The sequence below is a fragment of the Panthera leo genome, chromosome A2, assembly GCF_018350215.1.
Source record: "Panthera leo isolate Ple1 chromosome A2, P.leo_Ple1_pat1.1, whole genome shotgun sequence".
In the NCBI taxonomy this organism is placed as follows: Eukaryota; Metazoa; Chordata; class Mammalia; order Carnivora; family Felidae; genus Panthera; species Panthera leo.
The window spans coordinates 158,911,734-158,936,142 of record NC_056680.1 but is presented as its reverse complement, the minus strand read 5'-3'; the positions used below and the strand labels follow the sequence as shown (position 1 = coordinate 158,936,142).

At 38.5% G+C, this 24,409-nt stretch overlaps 1 protein-coding gene across 1 annotated transcript in view; it reads right to left on the bottom strand.

The window, feature by feature from the left end:
* The window catches only part of CNTNAP2 (contactin associated protein 2), a 1,228,588-nt gene that overhangs the window by 1,062,357 nt on the left and 141,822 nt on the right, over positions 1-24,409 (bottom strand). The window contains exon 5 of the mRNA XM_042927363.1: positions 1,610-1,813. Coding sequence (XP_042783297.1) covers positions 1,610-1,813 — 204 coding nt within the window. The remainder of the gene's footprint in view (positions 1-1,609; positions 1,814-24,409) is intronic.

The following is a 24,409-nucleotide window of genomic DNA, read 5'->3' as shown; positions in this document are numbered from 1 at the left end:
AACAGAAGACTTTATGGAATTTGTATGATACCCTTCAAAAAGTTCTTACATAAATCCTGAAATTTTTAGCCAAACAAGAGGCTTAAAACGCTTAAAAACAACAAAAAACCAAACCAAAGAGTAACTCACTCCAGTTCAACTCCTTTTCCAGGCAATATTTCATTTGATTCCTGATTCTCCGATTTCTAGTTGATTATGTTTGAAAAACTTGCTTCCACATTTCTCATCTTTTCTTAAACCTATGTCAATATAACTACTGTCCTTTCTATTCCACGGAGAGAAAGGCAGCAATAACGTCTACGGGGCGTCAGCCAATATTCACCTGCCTGTCTTCCTCTTCGTGACATCTTAGGTGAATCCGAAACAGTAGCCACATCCTTTCTCTTCCTGGTCTCTGACACCACTGGTTCTACCTGCCACGGTCCACTCCCCTCAGTCTCCATGTAACACCTTCTCTCAATCTCATACATGCAACCCCCTGTGTCTAACAGGCAACTGAAATGCACCATGTCCATTTCAGACCTCCTCTATTAGAAGAAACTCATGATCCTTTCTTAGAAGAAACTCTATAGAGAAAACAGAGTTGTCTCTATTTCTGAAAACGGCACTCACATCCATTAGGTGTCGAGGAATTCTCCTTCGCTAATTCTCTTTCTTTCTAATTACCAAGTAGGCTGAACTTACCGCTAAAATCATGTCCCAACTAGACCTACTTCCCTGCATCTCTGCTGACGGCCACCTCCGCAAGCCAGGGCCATCCCTCACTTGCATGATGCGGAAGTCTGGCTTTGCCTCTTGTGCAAACACAAGCATTTTATTTTACAGAAGACTCAGCAAAACTTTTAAAAATAAGATCATGAGGCCACATGGTTTAAAGCCTACCTATAGTGTCTCTTCCTTAAAGAATAATATCTAAAACCTTTACCATGCCGTACAGCATCTTAATAGGATTTGAACAATCCCCAACTTCCAGATTTTGTCTTCTCTCCCACTGATTCATTTCATCCACCCCCACCAGCCTCCTTCCTGTTCCCCGAGCAGGCCAGATTTTCATCAGTAGGGATTGCTACCTTGGACTGCTTTTTCTCCTCAGCATTCTCATGGCTAGTTTTAGTCATAACTGAGATCTCAGCTTGAGTACCTTCCCAGGAAGGATATTCCTCAATACTTATTCCAATGTCGACCCTTCTTGCCTCTGTAGTATCCTTTATCATCTTAGCCTATTTAATGGAGCTGATACTACTTCTCATTATTTGAAGTCTTTGCTTTTGATCCAGTTGTTTTAAAATAATAATAGATAAGATATCATCTGACTCCTCCACTAGGTCATAAATTTCGTGAACTCAAGGACCTTCTCTATTTGCTCACCACCATATCTCAGATATTAGTATAGTACCTTGCTTAGGCCAAGAATGTAATAATTATTCTTTAATAAATAAGTATATGCGAATTAAAATGGATTAACCCACTATGGATTAAAAATAAATTGAAAACATAACAGGAAATATTTTTTTTTTATAATTTACGTTTTAAGGATTAAGCAACATTAACATTTTACTAATGGGAATACTAATAAAAGGAAAGAATGGGGCCAAAAGTCAGAACATACCTAGGTTTAAGCTGAAGACCAGCTTGGCTTTTTTCAGTTCCAGGGTAATGTAATCCCCTTGCTGTCCTTCTCCATGCAAGATCACCCCTTCACTTTCAGAGGTTTTAAATTTCAAGGCGATGACATCTTTAAGTGTTTTCATCTTCTTGTTTCTGAATCTATATGGTAACACAACGTGGCCATCAAAGTTGATAACATCAGCCCCTAAAAGAAGAAACAAGTAACATTTTATTTCAATTCTTCTGTGTCGCTACCCACTGCAAAATACACCCACTTCCAATGGATGTCTGCACAGAATAAATGAGAAAGAAGTGTTTTTTCCTGAAAAATCTGGAGTCCTGGTTCTTGTTCTATTTCTTCTTTTGGCTTATGTGTTCTGAAATAAATTTTATGGAGGGTATTCATAAAAAATGATCAAAGGGACCTTTAGTAGCATAAAATCTTACTTCAATTATAATACTAACAACATAAATTCCATTAATTATTTATATGCTTCAAATATTAACTTGGGAGTCTGGAGTTTACCGGAAAAAAGTAATTTTTTAAAAATCTTTGACATATTATGAGATTTTAATATTATCTTCTTAAATGGGGCTACTCGTGGTTTTTAAATATACACTTCACTCACAAATTTATTTTTTGATATAAGAATAAAGGATCCTGGAATGCAGGGTTTGAGGGTGTACTCATTTTTCTAACGGTTTATGTTCAACTCCATTTTCAGTAGCCTTTATGGTAGTACCCAGAGTTTATAGCTAATTGAACTTTAAGAAGCTTCTTACTATTTGCTCTTGGACCTCACATCTGCCTGAAATTTCTTGTTAGCCGCATGTCTTTGGAAGAGAGAGACAGACTGCCCATGTTTTTTGCTACCATGAGCAAAGACATCCTTGCCCATATATGCGTTAGAAGAACAAATATCTAGTCTCATCTCTGACTAGAGTAACTCTAATTTGAGTTTAGAGAATTTTATTGAAGACATAAAATTATATAAACTTTTTGGAAGCATGAACAATTTTGTCACCATCCTTAGAAACAGGTGATGGGGGGGAGTGGATTAGTTTCATAATTGCTACTTACTCACACCAGAAAGAAAAATGAAATGAATCTTACTTATTATGCACCATTGGTTAGTAAGTTCCCAATCCATGGGATGGCTCAAAGATGAACTGTAATTATTCATATCAAGTTTTGAGTACAAACAGAAGCTTAGTTATAATTAGACCTTTGTCATTAAAAATATTTGTAAAAATCCTTTCCTTTTAGCTTTTACTTTTAAATAATAGAAAACCTAGTCATGGGGCACCTGGGTGGCTCAGTCTATTAAGCGTCTGACTTTAGCTAAGGTCATGATCTCACAGTTCGTGGGTTCGAGTCCCACTTCGGGCTCTGCGCTGACAGCTCAGAGCCTGGAGCCTGCTTTGGATTCTAAGTCTCCCTCTCTGCCCCTCCCCCAGAGACAGCTCGTGCTCTCTCTCTCTCTCTCTCTCTCTCAGAAATGAATAAATATCAAAAACAAATTTAAAAAATAAAATAAAACCTAGTCAAACTAGATAGCTTTAATTACTTTAGAATTACAAGCCTGAATGAAGCCCGCCTCTCGGTTTGGGGCAAGGTCTTGCTAAAGAATTCCAGAGTGACATTGGAGAATAATAATAACAAGTTTAAAGTCTCCTGGAGAAATGTTTTCTCATCTCCTGTCCTAGTTCTCTGGCACTTGTTTGCTTCAGTTGCCACAGGGAATACTTTAAGCGGGCCACCCCATGGTAGCTTCGGTGGTGGGGCAGAATGTAGTCACCACGGCCACATCCACTTTGTGCATCACTTGCCATTACAAGTTTTGCTCTTATTTAGTTCTTATTTAATTAGAGAATTGTTGCATTCTACAAAGTTCAGAAAGAAAAATATAACTTTGCACTTTAAACTTTCATCCATATAGTCAATTCTTTACTGTCCATAAAAAGATCTTCTTAATCAACAGAATTCTGTTCTCGAAGGCTGTAAATCACAGAGGTTTATTTTACTATGGGGGAAAAACCAACCATTAAATTTAGGCTTCTGCTAACACTGCAAAGCCAATTAGACTTTAGCTTAATCATCTATACTGTCACAGCTGAATTCCAATTGCAATATCTTTATCATCTGTGATGAGAGGTAAGAGAGAAAAAAAGTGGAATATGATTATAAAATCCCAGGTTGAATTTATAATCCAGCAGTCAGTAGAAATTACTTTTTGTCTTGAAAAGTGCATAAACGAAAAGTCAGGAGGAGGGAGTAAATTCTGAACTCCAGAAAGTAATTTTGCAGTCAATTTCGTGTCAATGACAGTTGAATAATAGACACATCATTGTTTTATACACCTTCAATATATATTAATTGACATAAAATATTCCCCATTCATCTCTCAGGAAGGAAATGTTCCCCGAGCTTAGATAGAAGAAAGAATTCACCCCTCCCCTATCTTCTTCTAAATCAAAATCTACAATCAGTTCCAGGCACAGAATAGCACAAATGTTGGTGCCTCTCGTCCTCACTTTTAGGGCAATGGAAAAAGTGAGAAGAAGGATGGGCATGGTTGATCTCTTCACACAGCCCTAGAATATTAAGAAACACATAAAGGAACACTATTCATGTGGACCAACACTCATCTGACAAATGGTAAGTGGTCAATGGTCATTCGAGAAACTGATAAAACGCTCTGCAAGCCAGCTCTCTTGCATTATGAAACCAAAGCTGTTCTCCTATGACTAAGGTAAAGCTTGTATATCTGTATGTGGACGTGAGCTTAGAGTGGTCTTTGAAATTACAAAATTCCTCTAAATAATCTGTGATATAAAATTCTTACAGAAAAACATACTGTACACTCTGAAGAGAGTCTGGGATATTATAAAAACTATCAGAATTTAATTCTATTTCCTACAAAAATATATTTAAATTTCATTTGACATCTAATACTATGTTGTGCTTATTTTGGGACAAGCCACCTTCCCCCCCACCCCTATTACCCTGATTGCTTATCACTCCCTAGAATTAAGTTTTCTATGCAGTGATTAAATATGTATGGCTGAACTGTTTAAGCAATCTGAACAACAACAATGGCTAGTCAAAGACTGAATGCAAAATCACAGTGCTTCCCCGATTCTGTTTCTAACAATAACTCGGAGAGCTGGTAACGTGCCCAATTCATCAAAATGTCATGGTAGAGAAGGCTGTTTTCTGTTCTTTTTATTTTAATTTCATTGTTAGTCTTTACTTTCCGATTTTGGATATTTTGGAGGAGGGTTTACCATCTAAAGATTTTAATATTTAAAAACTATCTTTGCTATATTTTTTACTAAAATATAATGTATGTTTCCAATTGAAAGGAAATTAATACAGAAACAGAAATGTAGAAAGTAAATTCTGAACATAGGAGATCACCAATATGATCAATATGGGCAAAAGGTTGGTGCACATCCTTCTACATTTTACACAGTTATTCATCTACCCACCTACCCACCTATTTAATGTGAGGAATTATCCAAACATCATTATATATAGATATATGCATAGTTGTGTGTGTGTGTGTGTGTGTGTGTGTGTGTGTGTGTGTATGGAGGGGTGGAGAGAGACAAGAATGTCATTTCCTTTGGTTATGGTTCAAAATGTTGACTGATAAGCAGCTTGAGTTTTGGATAAATAATATTTACAAATATTAGTTGAGAAATTGTATGTTTTAGCTAATTCATGTTTTATTGACCTTCATGCACCAAGCCACTTACATAAAGTAAGCATATATATAATTTGAAATGGTAATTTAGCCTATTTGTTTGAAAGAAATAAAAATGTATTTGAATACAGCACTCCAAAATAAGTACTTAGGAACTACTTCTGATTTCCTGTTTTCTTATAAATATTTCACTTTCTTGCAAAAGAACTGAGAATACAAAAGGGTTAAAGAACAAAATCAATGGGGTGCCTGGGTGGCTCAGTCGGTTAAGCGTCCGACTTCGGCTCAGGTCACCATCTCGTGGTCCGTGAGTTTGAGCCCTGCGTCGGGCTCTGTGCTGACTGCTCAGAGCCTGGAGCCTGTTTCAGATTCTGTGTCTCTCCCTCTCTCTCTGACCCTCCCCCGTTCATGCTCTGTCTCTGTCTCAAAAATAAATAAACGTTAAAAAAAATTAAAAAAAAGAACAAAATCAAAAGGACATAATTCTATTTTACTGAAATAGCTACTCATAATGTCCATTTATTTTTTTATGTTTATTTATTTTTGAGAGAGAGAGCACAAGCAGGGGAGGGGCAGAGACAGAGGAAGACACAGAATCTGAAGCATGCTCCAGGCTCTGAGCTATCAGCACAGAGCCAGATGCAGGGCTCAAACTCACATATGGTGAGATCATGACCCAAGCCAAAGTTGGATGCTTAACCAACTGAGCCATTCAGGTGCCACTCATAATGTCCATTTCTGATCATTTGAATTTGCATACACAGAATATGTATGTGTGTGTATATGTATATAACAAATCTATATAATCCATATGTATGTATATATACACACACAAACATATGGATTACACTCTACTGTTTGGTTTTTGTCAATAAACATTAGTTTTTATGTCACTTTTTTTCCAAAAGAGGATTTTTGCTAGCTAAAAACATACCATCGCTCGGATGTCCAATTTCTTCAATGCTAATTTGTTTTTGCTATTTTCTTTATAATAAAACTTTTATTTTGGAATAATTTCAGATAAACAGAAAAGGTTCCAAAGACAGAACAGGGTTCCCATACACCCTCACTCAGCTTCTTCTACTGTTAACACTGTACATAACCTGCATGTGTGTCAAATCTAAGGCATTAACTTAGGTAGAACACTATTCATTGAAATACAGACCATGTTGAGATTTCACCAGCTTTCACAAATGTCTTGTCTTTTCTTTTTCAGGATTTCGCGATGTATTCAGTCAGCATGTTTCCTTAGTTTCCTCCAACTGGTGACAGTTTCTCAGTCCTCTCTAACTCTGACACTTTAGAAGACTCATATTTTGCTGACTCTTCCTCAGCCTACGTAGGTCTGAATCTTTGAGGACTGGACTGGTGTTATAGCTGTTTGGGGAGACCACCACAGACTTGCGGTGTCATCACTTACCAGGGGAAGCACCATCTCAACCTAAATTCTCCCTGGTGACGTTGGCTAAGGTGATTATCTGCCACCTTACTGTTTTTCCTGTTTTGTTTTGTTTTCCTTTTACTCCCTGGGGAACTGAGTCACCAGGGTTCAGTCCATACTTAGGGTAAGGGGAATTAACTCCACCTCATGGAGACAGAAGTATCTACATGTATTGCTTGGAATTCTTCTGGAAGGAAGATTTGTTCTATTCATTTACTCGTGTATATCACTGTGGGATTACACATGTTTATGCTTTTAGCTGAACTGAATACTGCCAGTACTCAAAGTGTTCCAGCTTTGGCCATCAGGAGCTCTTTCAGACCGTCTCTTTTGTCTATTTGCCCTGTGGCACCTCCTGCTCTGCCCCCCCCCCCCTTCGCATTCTCTCCCTCTCTCTCTTTCTCTCTCTCTCTTACTCACTCAATTCCTCACTTCCTGGCACTACAAAATTCTCTAACTTCATCTTGCAATGTCCTTGCCCCGAATGTAGAAATCAGACATTTTTCCAAGAAGCCCCAAATTAGCACGGTACTGAGAAACTTACAGCTTGTTTTTTTAGTTTTTTAGAAAGCACAAAATAGTTTTTCTGTAAATATACATCATTGTAATCTATCTGTATTTTATATCCTTTCACACAAACAGATGACTGAAAGAAAAAGGACACAAATTTATGAAGTATTTCTTAGTAACTGATTTCACAACGATTTGCTATGATTTTGAAGGTCTCTCCATTTCAATCAAATCTTTTTGCATAGTGACTTTTAAAAGCAGTAATAATATTTAAGTGATTACTGATTACTATTTAAATACACTGAAATGATTAATTTTTTTTTTCATATCTTTATTTTATTTTGACAAGGGAGACAGAGTGTGATCAGGGGCAGGGGCAAAGAGAGAGAGACACAGAATGCGAAGCAGGCTCCAGGCTTTCAGCTGTCAGCACAGAGCCCAGCACAGGGCTAGAGCCCATAGACCATGAGATCATGACTTGAGCTGACATTGGATGCTTAACCGACTGAGCCATCTAGGCGCCCCTGAAGTGACCATTAATTTAAGTGGTAATCTAAAGGCTTTGATATTTTAAAATAAGTTGTTTTATTATCATAAAATATGTACTCACTGTAAAAATTTTATATCAGATCTGAAAGCCAAAAAAGGCCATTTACATTATATACAATTATACCACGTAGTTATCAAAATACTCAATGTTTTTCTATGTATATTATTCCAGTATTTTTTCTGCTAAATTTTTCTTCAATGAAATGTTCAGTGGTTACATAGTACTCTACTGCACATGAGCTTTAAGTTTTAAAAATAATTTCCTATTTTGGAAAAAAAATAATTTCCTATTTTGTACATCGTATTATGTAAGCTCTATGCTCTACATGGGTCTTGAACTCATGACCTTGAGATCAAGTGTCACATGCTCTACATACTGAGCCAGCCAGGCACCCATTTTTAACATTACATTTATATAAATACATACCCAGGCCACTTTCAATAGTTTGAAATATATCTCTGGAAGTAAAGTTTAAAAACACTACCAGGTGAAATTTCCTTAGTTTTGTAAATGTTGCATAAATGCAAATCTATATATACTTTTTTAAAGTATGGGTATCTTTTTTAATGTTTATTTATTTTGAGAGAGAGAGAACATGTATGTGAGCGAAGGACAGAGACTGAAAGGGAGAAAGAGAAAACCAAGCAGGTTCCACACTAACAGCACAGTGCCCGATGTGGGGCTCAATCTTACAAACCATGATATCATGACCTGAGCAGAAAACCACAAGTCGGATGCCTACCAACTGATCCGACAGATGCCCCATTTTATTTTGAATACGTTGACCATTCCTTACAAAACAGCATGCCTGCTGCCATCTTTACTCTCCATCTATTCAACTCACTTCTATTCTTCACAACATTTATCTCTACCTGACACGTTCATGTGTTTATATATTTACAGCATGGTACCCATTCTCCTCTTCTGAAACCATATGCATCAGAGACTTTGTTTTCCTTCATCCTGAAGCCCACTACTCAGTGCCTTAGAAACAGTTGGGACTCAGTAAGTATTTGTTAAATGATTTCATGTTGTCATTCATATTTCAATAAATTGGATTAAAGTATTAAATACACTATTATTTTACTTTTTCATTAAAAATTAGAATCACCAGATTGGAAGAAATTTCAAGAACCATTCTGATTCCCCTTGGGCATGACAATTTTTCATATATCCAAGGTTTCAACTATCAGAAGAAAAGAATGGTAATGTTAGGCTATTTTTTGTGTGTGTGGGGTGGAGGGGTACAATTCGTTCCATTATTATTAATTAACTTGGTATTATTCAACCAACAGACATTAACTCTGGAGGAACATAATCTATCTCATCTCATCTGCACACTACTCTGATCTGATTAATTTCTTTCTTCTAAACCACTGCCTTTTCTTTCAATATACCTGTGGTTTAAACCTAAAGAGTTAAAATAGATTCCAAAATGTCAATAACAGATAATTTAGAATAATAGCAGCAAAATAAGCCTTTTCCAAATACTTCAAAAATTATCTAGATATAGACTCTGAAAAGTCACTTCTATTTGGGGGAAGTAATAAAACAAAAACCTTCAAGGCTCTTACATGAAGGTCAGCATCTCACAATTTGTGCAGTATTTCTCCTTAAATTGTGTTGCTTTGCCCTTAAGTACTTGATAACTCATGGCAGAAAAACAACATCAGACGAGTCTGATTTTATTTTTCCATAGGATTGGACTCTGGTATCTAACTGCCTGGAAGATCCACATGGACTTTCCAGAGGTAAATCTAACTCTATGCATCCAACACATAATTCCTTCTCTGGGCCGGCTACCTCTGCCCTTGGATCCATTATCCAGTCACTCAAGACAGAGACCTGAGGCTTCCTTTAGTGTCTTCCTATCTCATGCAGTCACATCTACCCAGTTCCAAGCCCTGTGAAATTTAAAATGTCTATGTTTTCTTTCTTTCTTTTTTATTAATATTTTACTTATTGTCAAGTTAGCTAACATAAATGTAGTCTTGGCTTCAGGAGTAGATTCCCGTGATTCATCACTTGTATACAACAGCCAGTGCTCATCCCAACAAGTGTCTTCCTCATACCTATCACGCATTTATCCCACCCCGATCACCCCTCAGTTTGTTCTCTGTATTTAGGAGTCTCTTACGGTTTGCCTCCCTTATTGTATCTAATTTTTCCTTCCCTTCCCCTATGGTCATCTGCTAAGTTTCTCAAATTCCACATGAGTAAAAGCATATGATATCTGTCTTTCTCTGACTGGCTTATTTCACCTAGCAAAATACCCTCCAGTTCCATCCACGTTGTGCAAAACCAGCAAGATCTCAGTCTTTTTCATCACCGAGTAGTATTCCATTGTGTATATATACCATATCTTCTTTATCCATTCACCAGTTGATGGACATTTGGGCTCTTTCTATAATTTATCTATTGTTGATAGTGCTGCTGTAAACATTGGGGTGCATGTGCCCCTTCGAATCAGCACTCCTGTATCCTTTAGATACATTCCTAGTAGTATCTTTTAGATACTTTTAATTTTTAGAGGATTTAAAATTTAATTTAATTTTTAGTGGCTGTATGAGTTTGCATACCCACCAACAGTGCAAGAGGGTAACACTCTCCACATCCTTGCCAACATCTGTTGTTTCCTAAATTGTTAATTTTAGCCACTCTGACCAGCATAAGGTGGTACCTCGATGTGGTTTTGATTTGTAATTCCCTGATGATGAGCAATGTTGAGCATCATTTCGTGCATCTGTTTGCCATCTGAATGTCTTCTTTGGAAAAGTGTCTATCCATATCTTCTGCCCGTTTCTTCACTGGATTATTTGCTTTTTGTGTATTGAGTTTGGTACTTTATAGATTTTTTATTTTTTTATTTTTTAATTTTTTTAACACTTTATTTATTTTTGAGACAGAGACAGAGCATGAACAGGGGAGGGTCAGAGAGAGGGAGACACAGAATCCGAAACAGGCTCCAGGCTCTGAGCTGTCAGCACAGAGCCCGACGCGGGGCTCGAACTCACGGACCGTGAGATCATGACCTGAGCCGAAGTCGGCCGCTTAACCGACTGAGCCACCCAGGCGCCCCTATAGATTTTTGATACTAACCCTTTATCTGATATATCATTTGCAACTATCTCCTCCCATTCCATTGGTTGCCTTTTAGTTTTGTTATTTACTTTGCTGTGCAGAGGCTTTTTTGTCTTAAGTCCCAACAATTCATTTTTGCTTTTATTTCCCTTGCCTCCAGAGGCATGTCAGGTAAGAAGTTGCTGCAGCTGAGGTCAAAGAGGTTGAAGCCTGTTATCACCTGTAGATTTTGGTTTCCTGTCTCACATTTACATCTTTCATCCATTTTGAGTTCATTTTTGTGTATGGTGTAAGAAAGTGGCCCAGGTTCATTCTTCTGCGTGTCGCTGTCCAGTTTTCCCAGCACCATTTGCTAAAGAGGCTGTCTTTCTTCCACTGGATAGTATTTCCTGCTTTGTCGAAGATTAGTTGGCCATATATTTGTGGATCCATTTCTGGGTTTTCTATTCTATTCCATTGGTCTATGTGTCTGTCTTTGTGCCAATACCATACTGTCTTGATGATTACAGCTTTGTAATACAGGCTAAAGTCTGGAATTGTGATGCCTCCAGCTTTGCTATTCTTTTTCAACATTACTTTGACTATTCAGAGTCTTTTGTGGACCCATACACTTTTACGATCGTTTGTTCTAGTTCTGTGAAGAATGCTGGTGCTATTTTGATTGAGACTGCACTGAATGTGTAGATTGCGTTGGGTAGTATTGACATTTTAACAATATTTGTTCTTCCAATCCATGAGCATGGAATGTTTTTCCATTTCTTTGTGTCTTCAATTTCTTTCATAAGCTTTCTATGGTTTTCAGCATACACATCATTTATCTCTTTGGTTGGTTTATTCCTAGGTATTTTATAGTTCTTGGTGCAATTGTAAATGGGAATGATTCTTTGATATCTCTTTCTGTTGCTTCATTATTGGTGTATAGAAATGCAACTGATTTCTGTATACTGATTTTATATCCTGCAACTTTGCTGAATTCATGTATAAGCTCTAGCAGTTTTTTGGTTGAGTCTTTCTGGTTTTCCATGTAGAGTATCATGTCATTTGTGAAGAGTGAAAGTTTGACTTTCTTTGCCAATTTGGATGCCTTTCATTTCATTTTGTTGCCTGACTGCTGAGGCTAGGACTTCCAACACTATGTTAAACAACGGTGGTGAGAGTGGACATCCCTGTTGTGTTCCTGATCTCAGGGGGGAAGCTCTCAGTTTTCCCCATTGACGATCATATTAGCTGTGGGAATTTCATATATGGCTTTTATGATGTTAAGGTATGTTCCTTCTATCCCGACTTTCTTGAGGGTTTTTGTTAAGAAAGGATGCTGTATTTTGTCAAATATTTTTCCTGCTTCTATCGACAGGATCATATGGTTCTTATCCTTTCTTTTATTAATGTGATGCAACACGTTGGTTGATTTGCAAATACTGAACCAGCCCTGAAGCTCAGGAATGAATCCCACGTGATCATGGTGAATAATGCTTTCAATATACTGTTGAGTTTAGGGTGCTTGGGTGGCTCAGTAGGTTAAGTGTACAACTTTGGCCCAGGTCATGATCTCACAGTTAGTGGGTTCGAGCCATGTGTCAGGCTCTCTGCTGACAGCTCAGAGCCTGGAGCCTGCTTCGGATTCTGTGTCTTCCTCTTTCTCTTTCCTTCCTCTGCTCATGCTCTGTCTCTCAAAAATAAATAAGCATTAAAAAAATAATCACTGTTAAATTCGATTTGCTAGTATCTTGTTGAGAATTTTTACATCCATGTTCATCAAGGACATTGGCCCGTAATTCTCCTTTTTAGTGGGGTCTTTGGTTTTGGAATCAAGGCAATGCTGGCTTCATAGGATGAGTCTGGAAGCTTTCCTTCTATTTCTATTTTTTGGAACAGAATAGGTATTAACTCTGCTTTTAATGCCTGGTAGAATTCCCCTGGGGAGCCATCTGACACAGGACTCTTATTTGTTGGGAGATTTTTTGATAACCTATTCAATCTCTTCACTGGTTATGGGTCTGTTCAAATTTTCTAATTCTTCCCATTTGAGTTTGGTACAGTGTGAATGCATAGGAACTTGTCCATTTCTCCCAAGTTATCCAGTTTGTGGGCATGTAATTTTTCATAATGTTCTCTAATAACTGTTCGTATTTCTGTGGTGTGGGTTGTGATCTCCTCTTTAATTCATGATGTTATCTATTTTGTGTCGTCTTTTTTTTTTTGAGAAGTCTGTCTAGGGGGTTATCAATTTTGTTTATTCTTTCAAAAAAAACAGCTGTTGATACATTGATCTTTTATACTGTTTTTTTTTTTTAATTCTGTTTATTTCTGCTCTAATCTTTATTATTTCTCTTTTTCTGGTTGCTTTGGACTGTCTTTGATGCTCCCTTTCTAGCTCCTTCAGGTGTGAGGTTAGGTTCTGTATTTTGGACCTTTCTTGCTTCTTGAGATAGGCCTGAATTGCAATGTATTTTCCTTCTAGGACTGCCTGTGCTGCATCTCAAAGGGCTTGGACTATCATGTTTTCACATCATTTGCTTCATCTATTTTTTTTTTAATTTCTTAATTTCAGGGTTGACTCATTCATCCTTTAGTAGGATGTTCTTCAACCTCCATGTATCTGGGGGCTTTCCAAATTTTTTCTTCTGGTTTATTTCAAATTTCATAGCATTGTGATCTGAAAATATGCATGGTATGATCTCAATCCTTTTGTTGACAGCTATTTTGTGACCCAGTATGTGATCTATTTTGGAGAATGTTCCATGTGCACTTGAGAACAATCTGTATTCTGCTTTTGGGTGAAAAGTTATGAATATATATGTTAAGTCCATCTGGTCCAATGTGTCATTCGGAGCCATTGTTTCCTTATTCACTTTTTGCCTAGATGGTCTGTCCATTGTTGTAAGTGGAGTATTGAAGTCCCCTACAAGCATGGTATTATTATCTATACATTTATGTTTGTGATTAATTGATTTCTATATTTGGGTACTTTCATGCTGGGGGCATAAACATTTACGATTGCTAGCTTTTCTTGATGGACAGACCCCTTAATTATGATATAATGCCCATTTCATCTCTTGTTTACAGTGTTTGTTTTAAAATCTAGTTTGTCTGATGTAAGTATAGCTAGTCCAGCTTTCTTTTGACATCCAGTAGCATGACGGATCGTTCTCTACCCCCCATTTTTCCAATCTGCAGGTGTCCTCAGATCTAAAATACGTCTCTTGTAGGAAGCATATAGATGGATCTTGGTTTTTTTTTTTTATCCATTCTGATACCCTATGTCTTTTGATGAGGGCCTTTAGTCAATTTACTTTCACAGTGATTATTGAAAGATGGATTTAGTGTCATTGTGTTATCTGTAGTTTTCATGCTTGTGGTAATGTCTCTGGTCCTTTGTAGTCTTTGCTGCATTCCACTTACAGAGTCCCCCCTGGGATCTCCTACAGGGCTGGTTTAGTGGTCATGAACTCCTTTAGTTTTTGTCTATCTGGGGAAGGCTTTATCTCTCCTATTCTGAATGAAAGCCTTGCTGGATAAAGGATTCTTGGTTGCATATTTTTTCCTATTCAGCAATTTGAATATTTCCTGCCACTCCCTTCTGGCCTGCTAAGTTTCAGTGGACATATCTGCTACTTCCCTTATGTGTCTACCCTTGTAGGTTAAAGCCTGTTTGTCCCTAGTTGCTTTCGGAATTCTCTCTTTATCTTTGTATTTTGCCAGTTTCACTATGATAAGTTGTGCTGTTGACCTATTTTTGTTGATTGTGAAGGGAGTTCTCTGTGCCTCTTAGACTTGTATGCCTGTTTCTTTCCTCGTATTAGTAAAGTTCTCAGCCATAATTTGTACAAATAAACCTTCTGCCCCTTTCTCTCCTTCTTCTTCTTATGGAACTCCTATGATATGGGTATTACTTTGGTTTACTGAATCACTTAGGTCTCTAATTCTCCCTGAGTAGTCTAGTAACTTCCTTTCCCTCTTTGTTTCTGTTTTATTGTTGTCCATAATTTTATCTATTTCACCTACTCTCTCCTCTGCTTCTTCCATCCTTGCTGTCACTTCATCTAGTTTATTCTGCATCTCACAACATTTCTTAATTCACTGTGACTATTTCTTAGGTCTTTGATCTCTGCAGCACTAGATGCTCTGCTGTCTTCCATGCTTTTTTCAGGCCCGGCTATTAGTCTTGTGACTGTTATTCTAAATTCTTGTTCAGCTGTATTGTTTATATCCGTCGTGAGCAATTCTTTGGCTGTCATTTCTTCCTGGAGTTTCTTTTGGGGAGAATCTTCTGTTTCATCATTTTGACTAGGTTTCTGTATTTTATGTGTTGTAATTGCTTGCTATGTGTCCTGTACCTGCAAAAACTACCGTATTAAAAAGAGGTCGTACACTGTCCAGGGCCTGGCACTGCAGTAAGTGTTTCTGAGTGTGTTGTGTGCACCCTGGCTCCTCTATCCCCCTGGTCAGTCAGCTCTTCCTTTCTCATAGTGCTGGACTGCTTAGACCTTCCACCAGGTGTGCTTTGATTTGTTCGTTAAAGTAACCCTGGAAAAAAGGAAAGAACAGGGGACCTGTTCCCATACAAAGAAAATAAAATGAAGGGTGGGGGGGAACCACCAGCAGAGATTCAAAGAAATTATAAGGCTTAATGTAGAGAGAGAGAAAGGAAAATAAAGACGACAAAGATAGAGAAAAGGTATAAAAAGAATAGAGTAAAAATGCCTAATTAAACAAAGCAGAGAAAGAAAAAAAAAAAATATATATATATATGGTAACATGTGACAAAGGATCAAATGAGAAACTATGAGCCTGATTCCAAAGGAAAAAAAAAAAAAAACAAAATCAAACAAAAAAAAATAAACAACCCAAAAAACAAGAGGGTAGAAAGAACAAGAAAAGAGAGGAAAGAAAAAAGAAAAAGAAAGCCTAACATTCAAAACCGCAGGAGTTGTCTGTTGGTGCCTGGGACCCACGGCTGTGGTGGTCTGGAGGAGAGGCCATCTGGTTCAGTGTCAGTCCCACTCCCGTCGATAAGCAGGTAGGAGGCATAGAGGGGTGGGGTTTCCTGTAAGCAGGTCCCACCTCCCCTGGGGGCCGCTGTCCTGTGTGCCCTGAAGCCCCACCGTGTGGGTGAATGGGAGGAAAATGGTGACCCCCCCCCCCCAATCTCTCCTCCCCAGACCGGGTGTCCCAAACCACGCCATTCAGGCAGCCCTCACAGAGCAGTGAGGACAGGCTGGTTTTTCCTGCTCCACGGTCTCCAGCGTCTCCTAGGCACTTAGCTGGGATTCAAAACTCCCTGTCTTCAAGAATCTTGCACCACAAGGACTCGGTTCTGGAATGACGCCGCTCTGCCCTTTCACCAAAGGGGCTCTGGCTGGTGCAGGCAGGGTCTTTTGTCTTTGGGAGGCAATAAATCCTCTTCCCACAGCACTCGGGAGAGGGGACTATTCTCTCCCAGCGCGCCCCTGAGATCATTACCATGCCCCAGCTCCCAGCCCTCCAGGTGCAGGCCATAGCTTAGGTCCAGAGAAAAGTCAGGCACTTTTGAAAACTCTGACCTTCGGTTCCATAGTTCTCATTCCCCAGCCTTTGGTCCGGAGAGGTTCTTCTCTTGTCCTAACACAATGCCACAACCCACAGCTTCTCTTCTCCCTTCTGTCTCTCCACAGAAGGGGATCCCTCCCCTCTGTGCCTACGCTGCCCACTGTTTTCTCTCTCCCAATTCACACCTGCATCTCTGTCCCATCTAGCTCTCTCCCTCCACCTGTGGAGCTCCTTCTGTTACCCCGCAGAGGAGCATGTGTACGTTTTTCAAACAGCTTACTTTTTATATGTATGACCACCAAGCTACCATCACCTCACAGAGTATCTACTGCATTAACGGTGTTAGTGGACGATTCCCATCCTCCTAATTTCCCTTAAATCTATTCTCCACACACAAGCTAAGAGGATCTTTCTGAAATACACTTTTTGGCCAAAAAACTCTTCAGCATGGCCTGCAAGACTCTCCCTTTTTCCATGGCTCACATTTTAATGCCATTTTTCTCTTTATGTGCTAACTGTGGTACACCAGCTGGATCCCTCGCTCACCACCCAGTACATTCCCTCACACTGTGCTCCCTTCTTTCTACAAACATCTGTGTGTGTGTATGTTTGTGTATGTGTATGTATATATATACATACATACATACACACATATATATATATACATACATATATATGTATATATATCTATGTATGTATATATGTGTGTGTGTATATGTGTGTGTCTATATGTGTGTGTCTATATGTGTGTCTATATGTCTATATGTATATATATCTATGTATGTATATATGTGTGTGTGTCTATATGTGTGTGTGTGTCTATATGTATCTATATGTGTGTGTATGTATATATATCTATGTATGTATAGATACACACACACACACACACACACACACACACACACACACATATATATATATATATATATATATATATATATAAAGTTCAGGCATCCTCCAAGCTTCAGATAATCCTCACCTACTAGAAAAGCTTTCCTTGCATGAAATAGCCCTTGATGACTGTCCCATGGCACCCTTGAACACTTTTATCATATCACTTCTTATCTTAAGTTAAAATCATCTCTTGGTGGGTCTGATTTCCTCTGTGGATTCGAAGCTTTCCTAAGGTACAGATTTTGGATTCTTTCTCTTTGTATTTCCTGAAAAATAAATACTTCTTCAACTGATCTAAATGTAACTGGTGTTTGAGACAAGGCAAAAGGAGAACTCCACTGTTTTTATTTTCCTTCAAAACCATACCTGGTACAATGCAGTTTACTCTCTAAGAGTACAGATTTATGCATGATTTAGTGTCATGTATTCATATAAATTTACAACTGTGAGCTTCCGATGTGAAAAAGTAGTTTAAAACATGAAATGTTTTTATTATACTCACATGGAGTTTCTTTATAAGTTTGTTTCTTTATAAGTCAAAGACTAAAAGATATAGCTCCAGTATGAATTTAAACACAGTGTGTGTATGTGTGTGTGTGTGTGTGTGTGTGTACACATTTTTTTCCTTTTAACTGAATAAGTTTTTTTTATTTTTATTTTTTAATGTTTATTTTTGAGAAAGAGAGACAGACAGACAGAACATGAGCTGGGGAAGGGGGAGAGATAGAGGGAGACGCAGGATCTGAAACAGGCTCCAGGCTCTGAGCTGTCAGCACAGAGCCCAACACGGGGCTCAAACTCACGAACCGTGAGATCATGACCCGAGCTGAAGTCGGATGCTTAAGGGACTGAGCCACCCAGGATCCCCTTAACTGAATAAGGTTAAAAGATACTTGCCTTTTAACAAATTTAACACTAACCTGGGATACACAACTTGCTCTCTATATTTTTTATTAATGGATTCTTTCATGAGAAACTATCATGTGATAAATTATGATTTGCTAATCTCATGGCTGGCCCACTTGAGTAAGACACAGGGAAATATTAGTAATTTTTTGAAATTACATTATTCCACATCAACAAGCCCCAAAAAACACACAAAAACCAAAAAGCCTGAGGTTCTCTTTGCTTCCCCCAAAACAGTGATTCTCATATTCATAACCTGCACACTCATACCACACAGGACATCAGAAAATCAGACTGACAGACTTCGGAGCAGAGTTACAGCTCTAATACATCTGATAATGCAGAGATAATAAGCAATTTCTGAAAATTAGCATAAAATCTATTTGTAGGAAATCCATGCGGAAGCTATTTTTATTTATTTTTGTAAATTGAAAAGTCAAACAAATTAGACTTGCCTTCTCTGCGATAATACTGCCGTTTACTGAAAATAGCTCCACAGTTTTTGACCATACACAATCTATTTTTCTGCTTAGGAGAAGACTATCTAGAATTATAAATCCTAAGTAAATATTCCACAGATGAAGAAAGGAACTAGACATCAATAAACCCCCCAGAATGTATTTTGATAGAAATTATTCCCAACATTTATTTCAGACATTTTTTATCACTATTCAGTTAAACCGACTTCATTTCTGGTTCCATTTAAAACTGTGCTGTCAGCGTTGAGATCAAATTTGAACTGTACACAGGCTAAAGGATAGCAATTGGAGTTAGGGACTTGTTTTGAGGCACTGCTTTCATGGTAGTTTATAGAGTAATGAGGAGAAGACAAATCATATCCATAGTAGTGAAGGGGGAATGGTGGACACAGAGCGGGGTGATGGGGCTCCACGACCCTGGTCATTTCCTACAGCTGCCCCGGCTTGCTTCCGCTCTCCCCTCTGTACTAACATTGTCTTTCACCTTCTGTATCTCGGCTTTCACATCTGGGGCTTACCCCCGCCCCCACCCCCAGGGTCAGCTAATTCCTGCACACACACTCCCCAAATAAAAAACCAACCAATCGAGAGCACACAGCCCAGACCGGACATCTCCTCCGTCAGGCTCTCACACAGGGTCCGGGACCCATAATTAAGGCTCTTGCCTATTTTCTCTCTTCTCCCTCTGCCTGGCTGACCCAATGCTTCTTCTTGTGTTCCCCGCACCCCCTTCCTGTCCCTCATGGCATTCCTCTTGGGAACTGTAATAAACTCTCTTCCTAACGGCAGTTGTTCCTTGACCTGTTAGCCTGACTGTACTTTAAATTTTAGACACACTGTATTTTAAAACATACCTGTTGGCCTTACTGTCCTTCAGATACACTATATTCCAAAACACTCTCAGCAGAAAATTCCCTTACTGTATCACAGAAAAGAGAAGGAGAGAAAAATCAAAGTTTTGGCCAAGCAAGAAAAAGAAGAGTTCTTAGAAATGTGGGCTAGATACGCAAAAATCTCCTCTATGGTACATTTTAGAAACCGTTATCAAATGTCTGAGATCCACCACCATCCTGTGAAATAACTTCTACACCCGTAGCACTGTGCCAAGAAGGTGGGGCCGCTGAGGTAAAGGGGTGAGTTTTAAGAAAGAACTACTAGACCAACTCTCCCGAGGTGAAAAAAGCAGTAAGATGGAATAAGGAATCCAGACCGATGGGGAAACAGCATATTCGACTGACTGTTCAGACGAGCTCAGCAGTTCTGTGTGCCTTTAATATGTAAGGGTCCCGTATTCGGGGCAGGGTTAGAACTGGTACATGAAGAACCTAAGGCTCCATGCAGAAGACAGGAGTCTATGTGAGTAATGACGGCATCCTTAGGGGAAGGCGCATGTTCAGATTCGCATCCTGGGAAAATATCTCCTGTGCTGATGTCAGAGAGCGGGAAGAATGGAAGACAGTGCAGAGGAAGAGACAGCAAAGACCTTGCCTCAAAGAAGCTGATGGTCTAATGGTGTCGACAAAGGTTATACCAAAGCCAGAATTCAGAAGGTAGCCATCATTAAAGAATGTCAAGCTTTTTGATGATGCATTGTTGCCACCCAGAGTCGTGAAATAGTTAAAGCTTCTATACTGATTGAAGATTTTCAGACACATATTTACAGGCAGAATTTTCTCCAGTGGTATAACAAATCCAACACCACAAAAACAACAGGATTTTTAATAGAACTGAAACTAGTATAGAACAAAACCATCTCAAAAATTCCTCTTTGAAATATATTTAAATTTAATCATTTGCACAACCCTAATGTTTCGAAAGAATCTCAGAGGTGTCTCGAATCTTTAGCTATCCTATTAAATGCTCTATCTCATTCAAATCCATACCTCAAGAAAATATTATTTTCAAATGTGAAATTAATATCTTTCCAAACAGTATACACTTCTACAGCTTTTACATGTTTTCCTGGACAACTAGATATGTGCACTAAGTGACTAATAAAGATGGTCATTTTTATTTATTTACTTTCTATACTTTCCTGAAAGGCAAATGAGTACAAATGATCTGCACTCACTTGCAAGAGACAGAACATATGCTTAGCATGTTTGGAGTTTATGCACAGGATGTAGTATATTGCAGCTCTGCTTTATTTTTGGTTCGATTTCACAGGCCTTTGGGTGAACCGTCTACCTCAACCATAAAATAGGATTAATAAAGCCCAGAATGTACACAGGTTGTGACACAATGTGCTCTCTCCTCTCCACTAGAGCAGTTGGGACCTGTCTGGTAAGACACTGAAAAGTGCTCCGTGGCCCGGTCGTCAGCACACCTCAGTGGCGGGGGCACTGGAGGGATTCTGATTCACTGTGAATTTGGGTGCCGTCCATTACTTCCTGACACCCACGCGCCCATGGAGGCCCTGCTGAGCACCGAATTAATTCATCTCCATAAATGAGCGACGCTCCTACCACTTGTGCAGAAAACCAGCCCTGACAGCGCGGAAATAATTGGAGACTTCTGAAATTAGAAGTCATAAGTTCCATGCTCAGAGGGGACACGCAGTTCACACAAATCGGTGATTCTGACTTGTTGTCAAAACCATTGATCGTTCACTTTTTCACTTTTGACACAAGTACATGCATGGGTAATACAGGCAAGATGCACCCGGATTAAAGAAACCAATAGGGGAAAGATGCTAACTTAATGGCTTAAAAATCTGGTCTTGCCAGTTGAGAAACAACAGGGAGAATCTGGGATGTCTCAGGAGAGAGGCAGTCTCTATCCACCTGTAGCACACTATGCAACAATTCTGCTTATTCAAATGTTCAGTATCCAAGAAAGTTCCGAAATCCAACACTGCAATGAAATCTCCCTATTTTTAAATGTTGAACAGCTGATTTGGGCTGCTAGCTAGCGCCTCACAGATATTTTTTTATTTGGCCACACATCTCTTTAGATTTGAATACCGTCAAAACATAAGACTAAGTGAATCATAATAACCCTAAATTTAATTTTCCAGATATAATTTATCTGTGAATTACTTCAGTATGTATAAACAAGGACTTTTATTGCTTAAAAGGCAAATTCTTTAGAAAATTAGTTGGTTGGTGCTACAAAGACAAAGAATGGATGGTTAAAAAAACATATTTTAATGGCATCATATGATACAAAATTCTCTCTCTATATACTACCGTAATAACACTAAACATAAAAAAGAAGGGAGGGAGAGAGGGAGAAAGAAGGGAGCGAAGGAGAAAAAAAAAACCCACCATAAACTGGAGCTTCATTCGTTGAGATTTTGGACAGAAAATCTCCTGTTTTTTAAAACTTTTTTTTAACGTTTATTTTTGAGAGACAGAGTGTGAGTGGGGCAAGGGCAGAGACAGAGAGGGAGACGCAGAATCCGAAGCAGGTTCCGGACCAGAGCTGTCAGCACAGAGCCCGACGCGGGCTTGAACTCATGAACCGCGAGATCATGACCTGAGCCAAAGTCAGATGCTTAACCAACTGAGCCACCCAGGTGCCCCAGAAAACTTCATATATTTTAAAGCATCACCAATTAACAGGTACAGCTGACCTTTCATTACTGGAAGGTTCTGTATGTGCAAATTTAAATTTGCCCACTAAAATTTAGTTGCATCCCCAACTCATGGACATGTGAAGAGGGACCAAAATTTTGAGTCACATGATACTTACATTACCAGCTAAGGTCAAACAAGGCAATGCTCTACCTTCTTGTTTCAGCTTTTATACTATAAAAAAGGTGTTCCTTTCACGATTTAGTACTATATATATACATATATATATATATATATATATATATATATATATATATGTATATGTATGTATATGTATGTATATATATATATGGTACTTATATATATATATATGGTACTTATATATGGTATTTATATATATAAAAAACAAAATGCAAAAAAATATATATAAATATATCTATATATATCTATATATAGATATATATAGATATATATAGATATATATATATTTTGCATTTTGTTTTTTGGGGGATGATTCTGTTTTTTAAACTGTGTCTCTCCCCAGAGTAGTGCTGAAGGGCCATGGAATGCTCCCAAGTTGCAAGAAAACCGTGAGGTGCCTTATGGAGAAAATCCATGTGTTTGATAAACCTGATTCAGGCAAGACGTAGAGTGCTGCTGTGAGTTCAATGTTAATGAACCCACAAGACATACCAAATAGATAAGATGGCCTTAAGTAAAAATACAAAGAAAGCAAAGTTACGTATTGATTGGCTGACAAAAATGTAGTGACCAGAGGCTCATAAGAACCGAACCCTGCCTTTCTCCTGGGAGCGGTGTTTCTGTATCTGCCAATTCAGTCTTCATGGCAACTATATTTCTAGGACGTAACTTCTGTGAATAATTAGAACTGACTGTATTTACACTGCATTCATTCCTTTAAATAGAAGAAGGAAGAGCCATGTTAAAATACCACATATATGAAAGTAAAAATACAATAAAGAAATATTTAAATTGTCCTTGAGGAAAATGATCGGCAGACTGCGAATCTCTTCACAGATGAGCACAACGCTGAATGTTACGATTTGACAAATGCGCTCCTTTTCCCCCACTGCGTGGACATGTATTTAGTGCATGTGACTTAACAAAAGAACGGACAAACGTCAATCGTTCATTTTTCACATGCTTGCTGCACCTAAACCCTGTGGTTTATGCACCTAATTATGACAATTCACGATGCACTTTATCAATGAGCTAATTCCGTGTTAGTACTACGCTGATGTTGTAGGGGTTCGGTACATGCCACCCCAAAATATGCCACTTTGTCATATTGATTCCTTGGAGCTGAAGGCCCTTGCGAAACAGGAAGATGCAGGAAGGGTTCTGTGCCCCTCTGACCTTTCATCCTTAAAACAGGTCATGTAATTTCCCATGAAAAAGTTGCCTTCCCTGTATGGAAAAGAGAAAAACAACATTCTTACTACCAGAGACGGGTAGCTGGCACCTAACTAGGAGTTAGGTCTGAGGCAAACAAACCTACGAAAATAGCCTGTATTTTCCATGAGTTTCCCCCTAATACTCCCTAATTACTGCCCGCACCATTTTCTGCGGCTAGCCCAAGCTCCTTTGTCCTGTCACATCCCTGCAACTTGTCATTCTTTGCTTAAAAAGATATGTATATACACACATACTTTGCACCTAATGGCTTCTTTGGGTCTTTGTTTTTCTTCTGAAGGCTCCTATGTACACATAAAAATATTAAGTACAAGTTGTATGTTTTTCTCCTGTTAATCTGCCTTATGCCAGTTTAATTCTTAGGCCAACCACAGGCCACCCCTACATTGTGAAGAATCTGTTTTCTGGGGAATCACAGAACCCAAACCACACTCCCATTTACGTTTCCTATGAGATAGGCCCAGGATTTTCTTTTTTATTTATCCATTTGGATACTTCCTGCTTTTTTCCTGACCCGATAGGAAATAATCTTCTTGACAGGCTAAAAATACAAATTTTACTGAGTCTATTAGAATGGGACTATTATTAGTCTGTCTACCCTCTAACCCTAAATTACTTTAAGGCTCTACATAAACTTGAAGTTGACTTCTTATATTTTAAGAATTTTAGATATTCTTTTGTATAATTTACACTTTGAATGTCTCTTCCTAACATATCTCAAGGGTTCTTCTTCAAGAGATCTGGCATTTTCT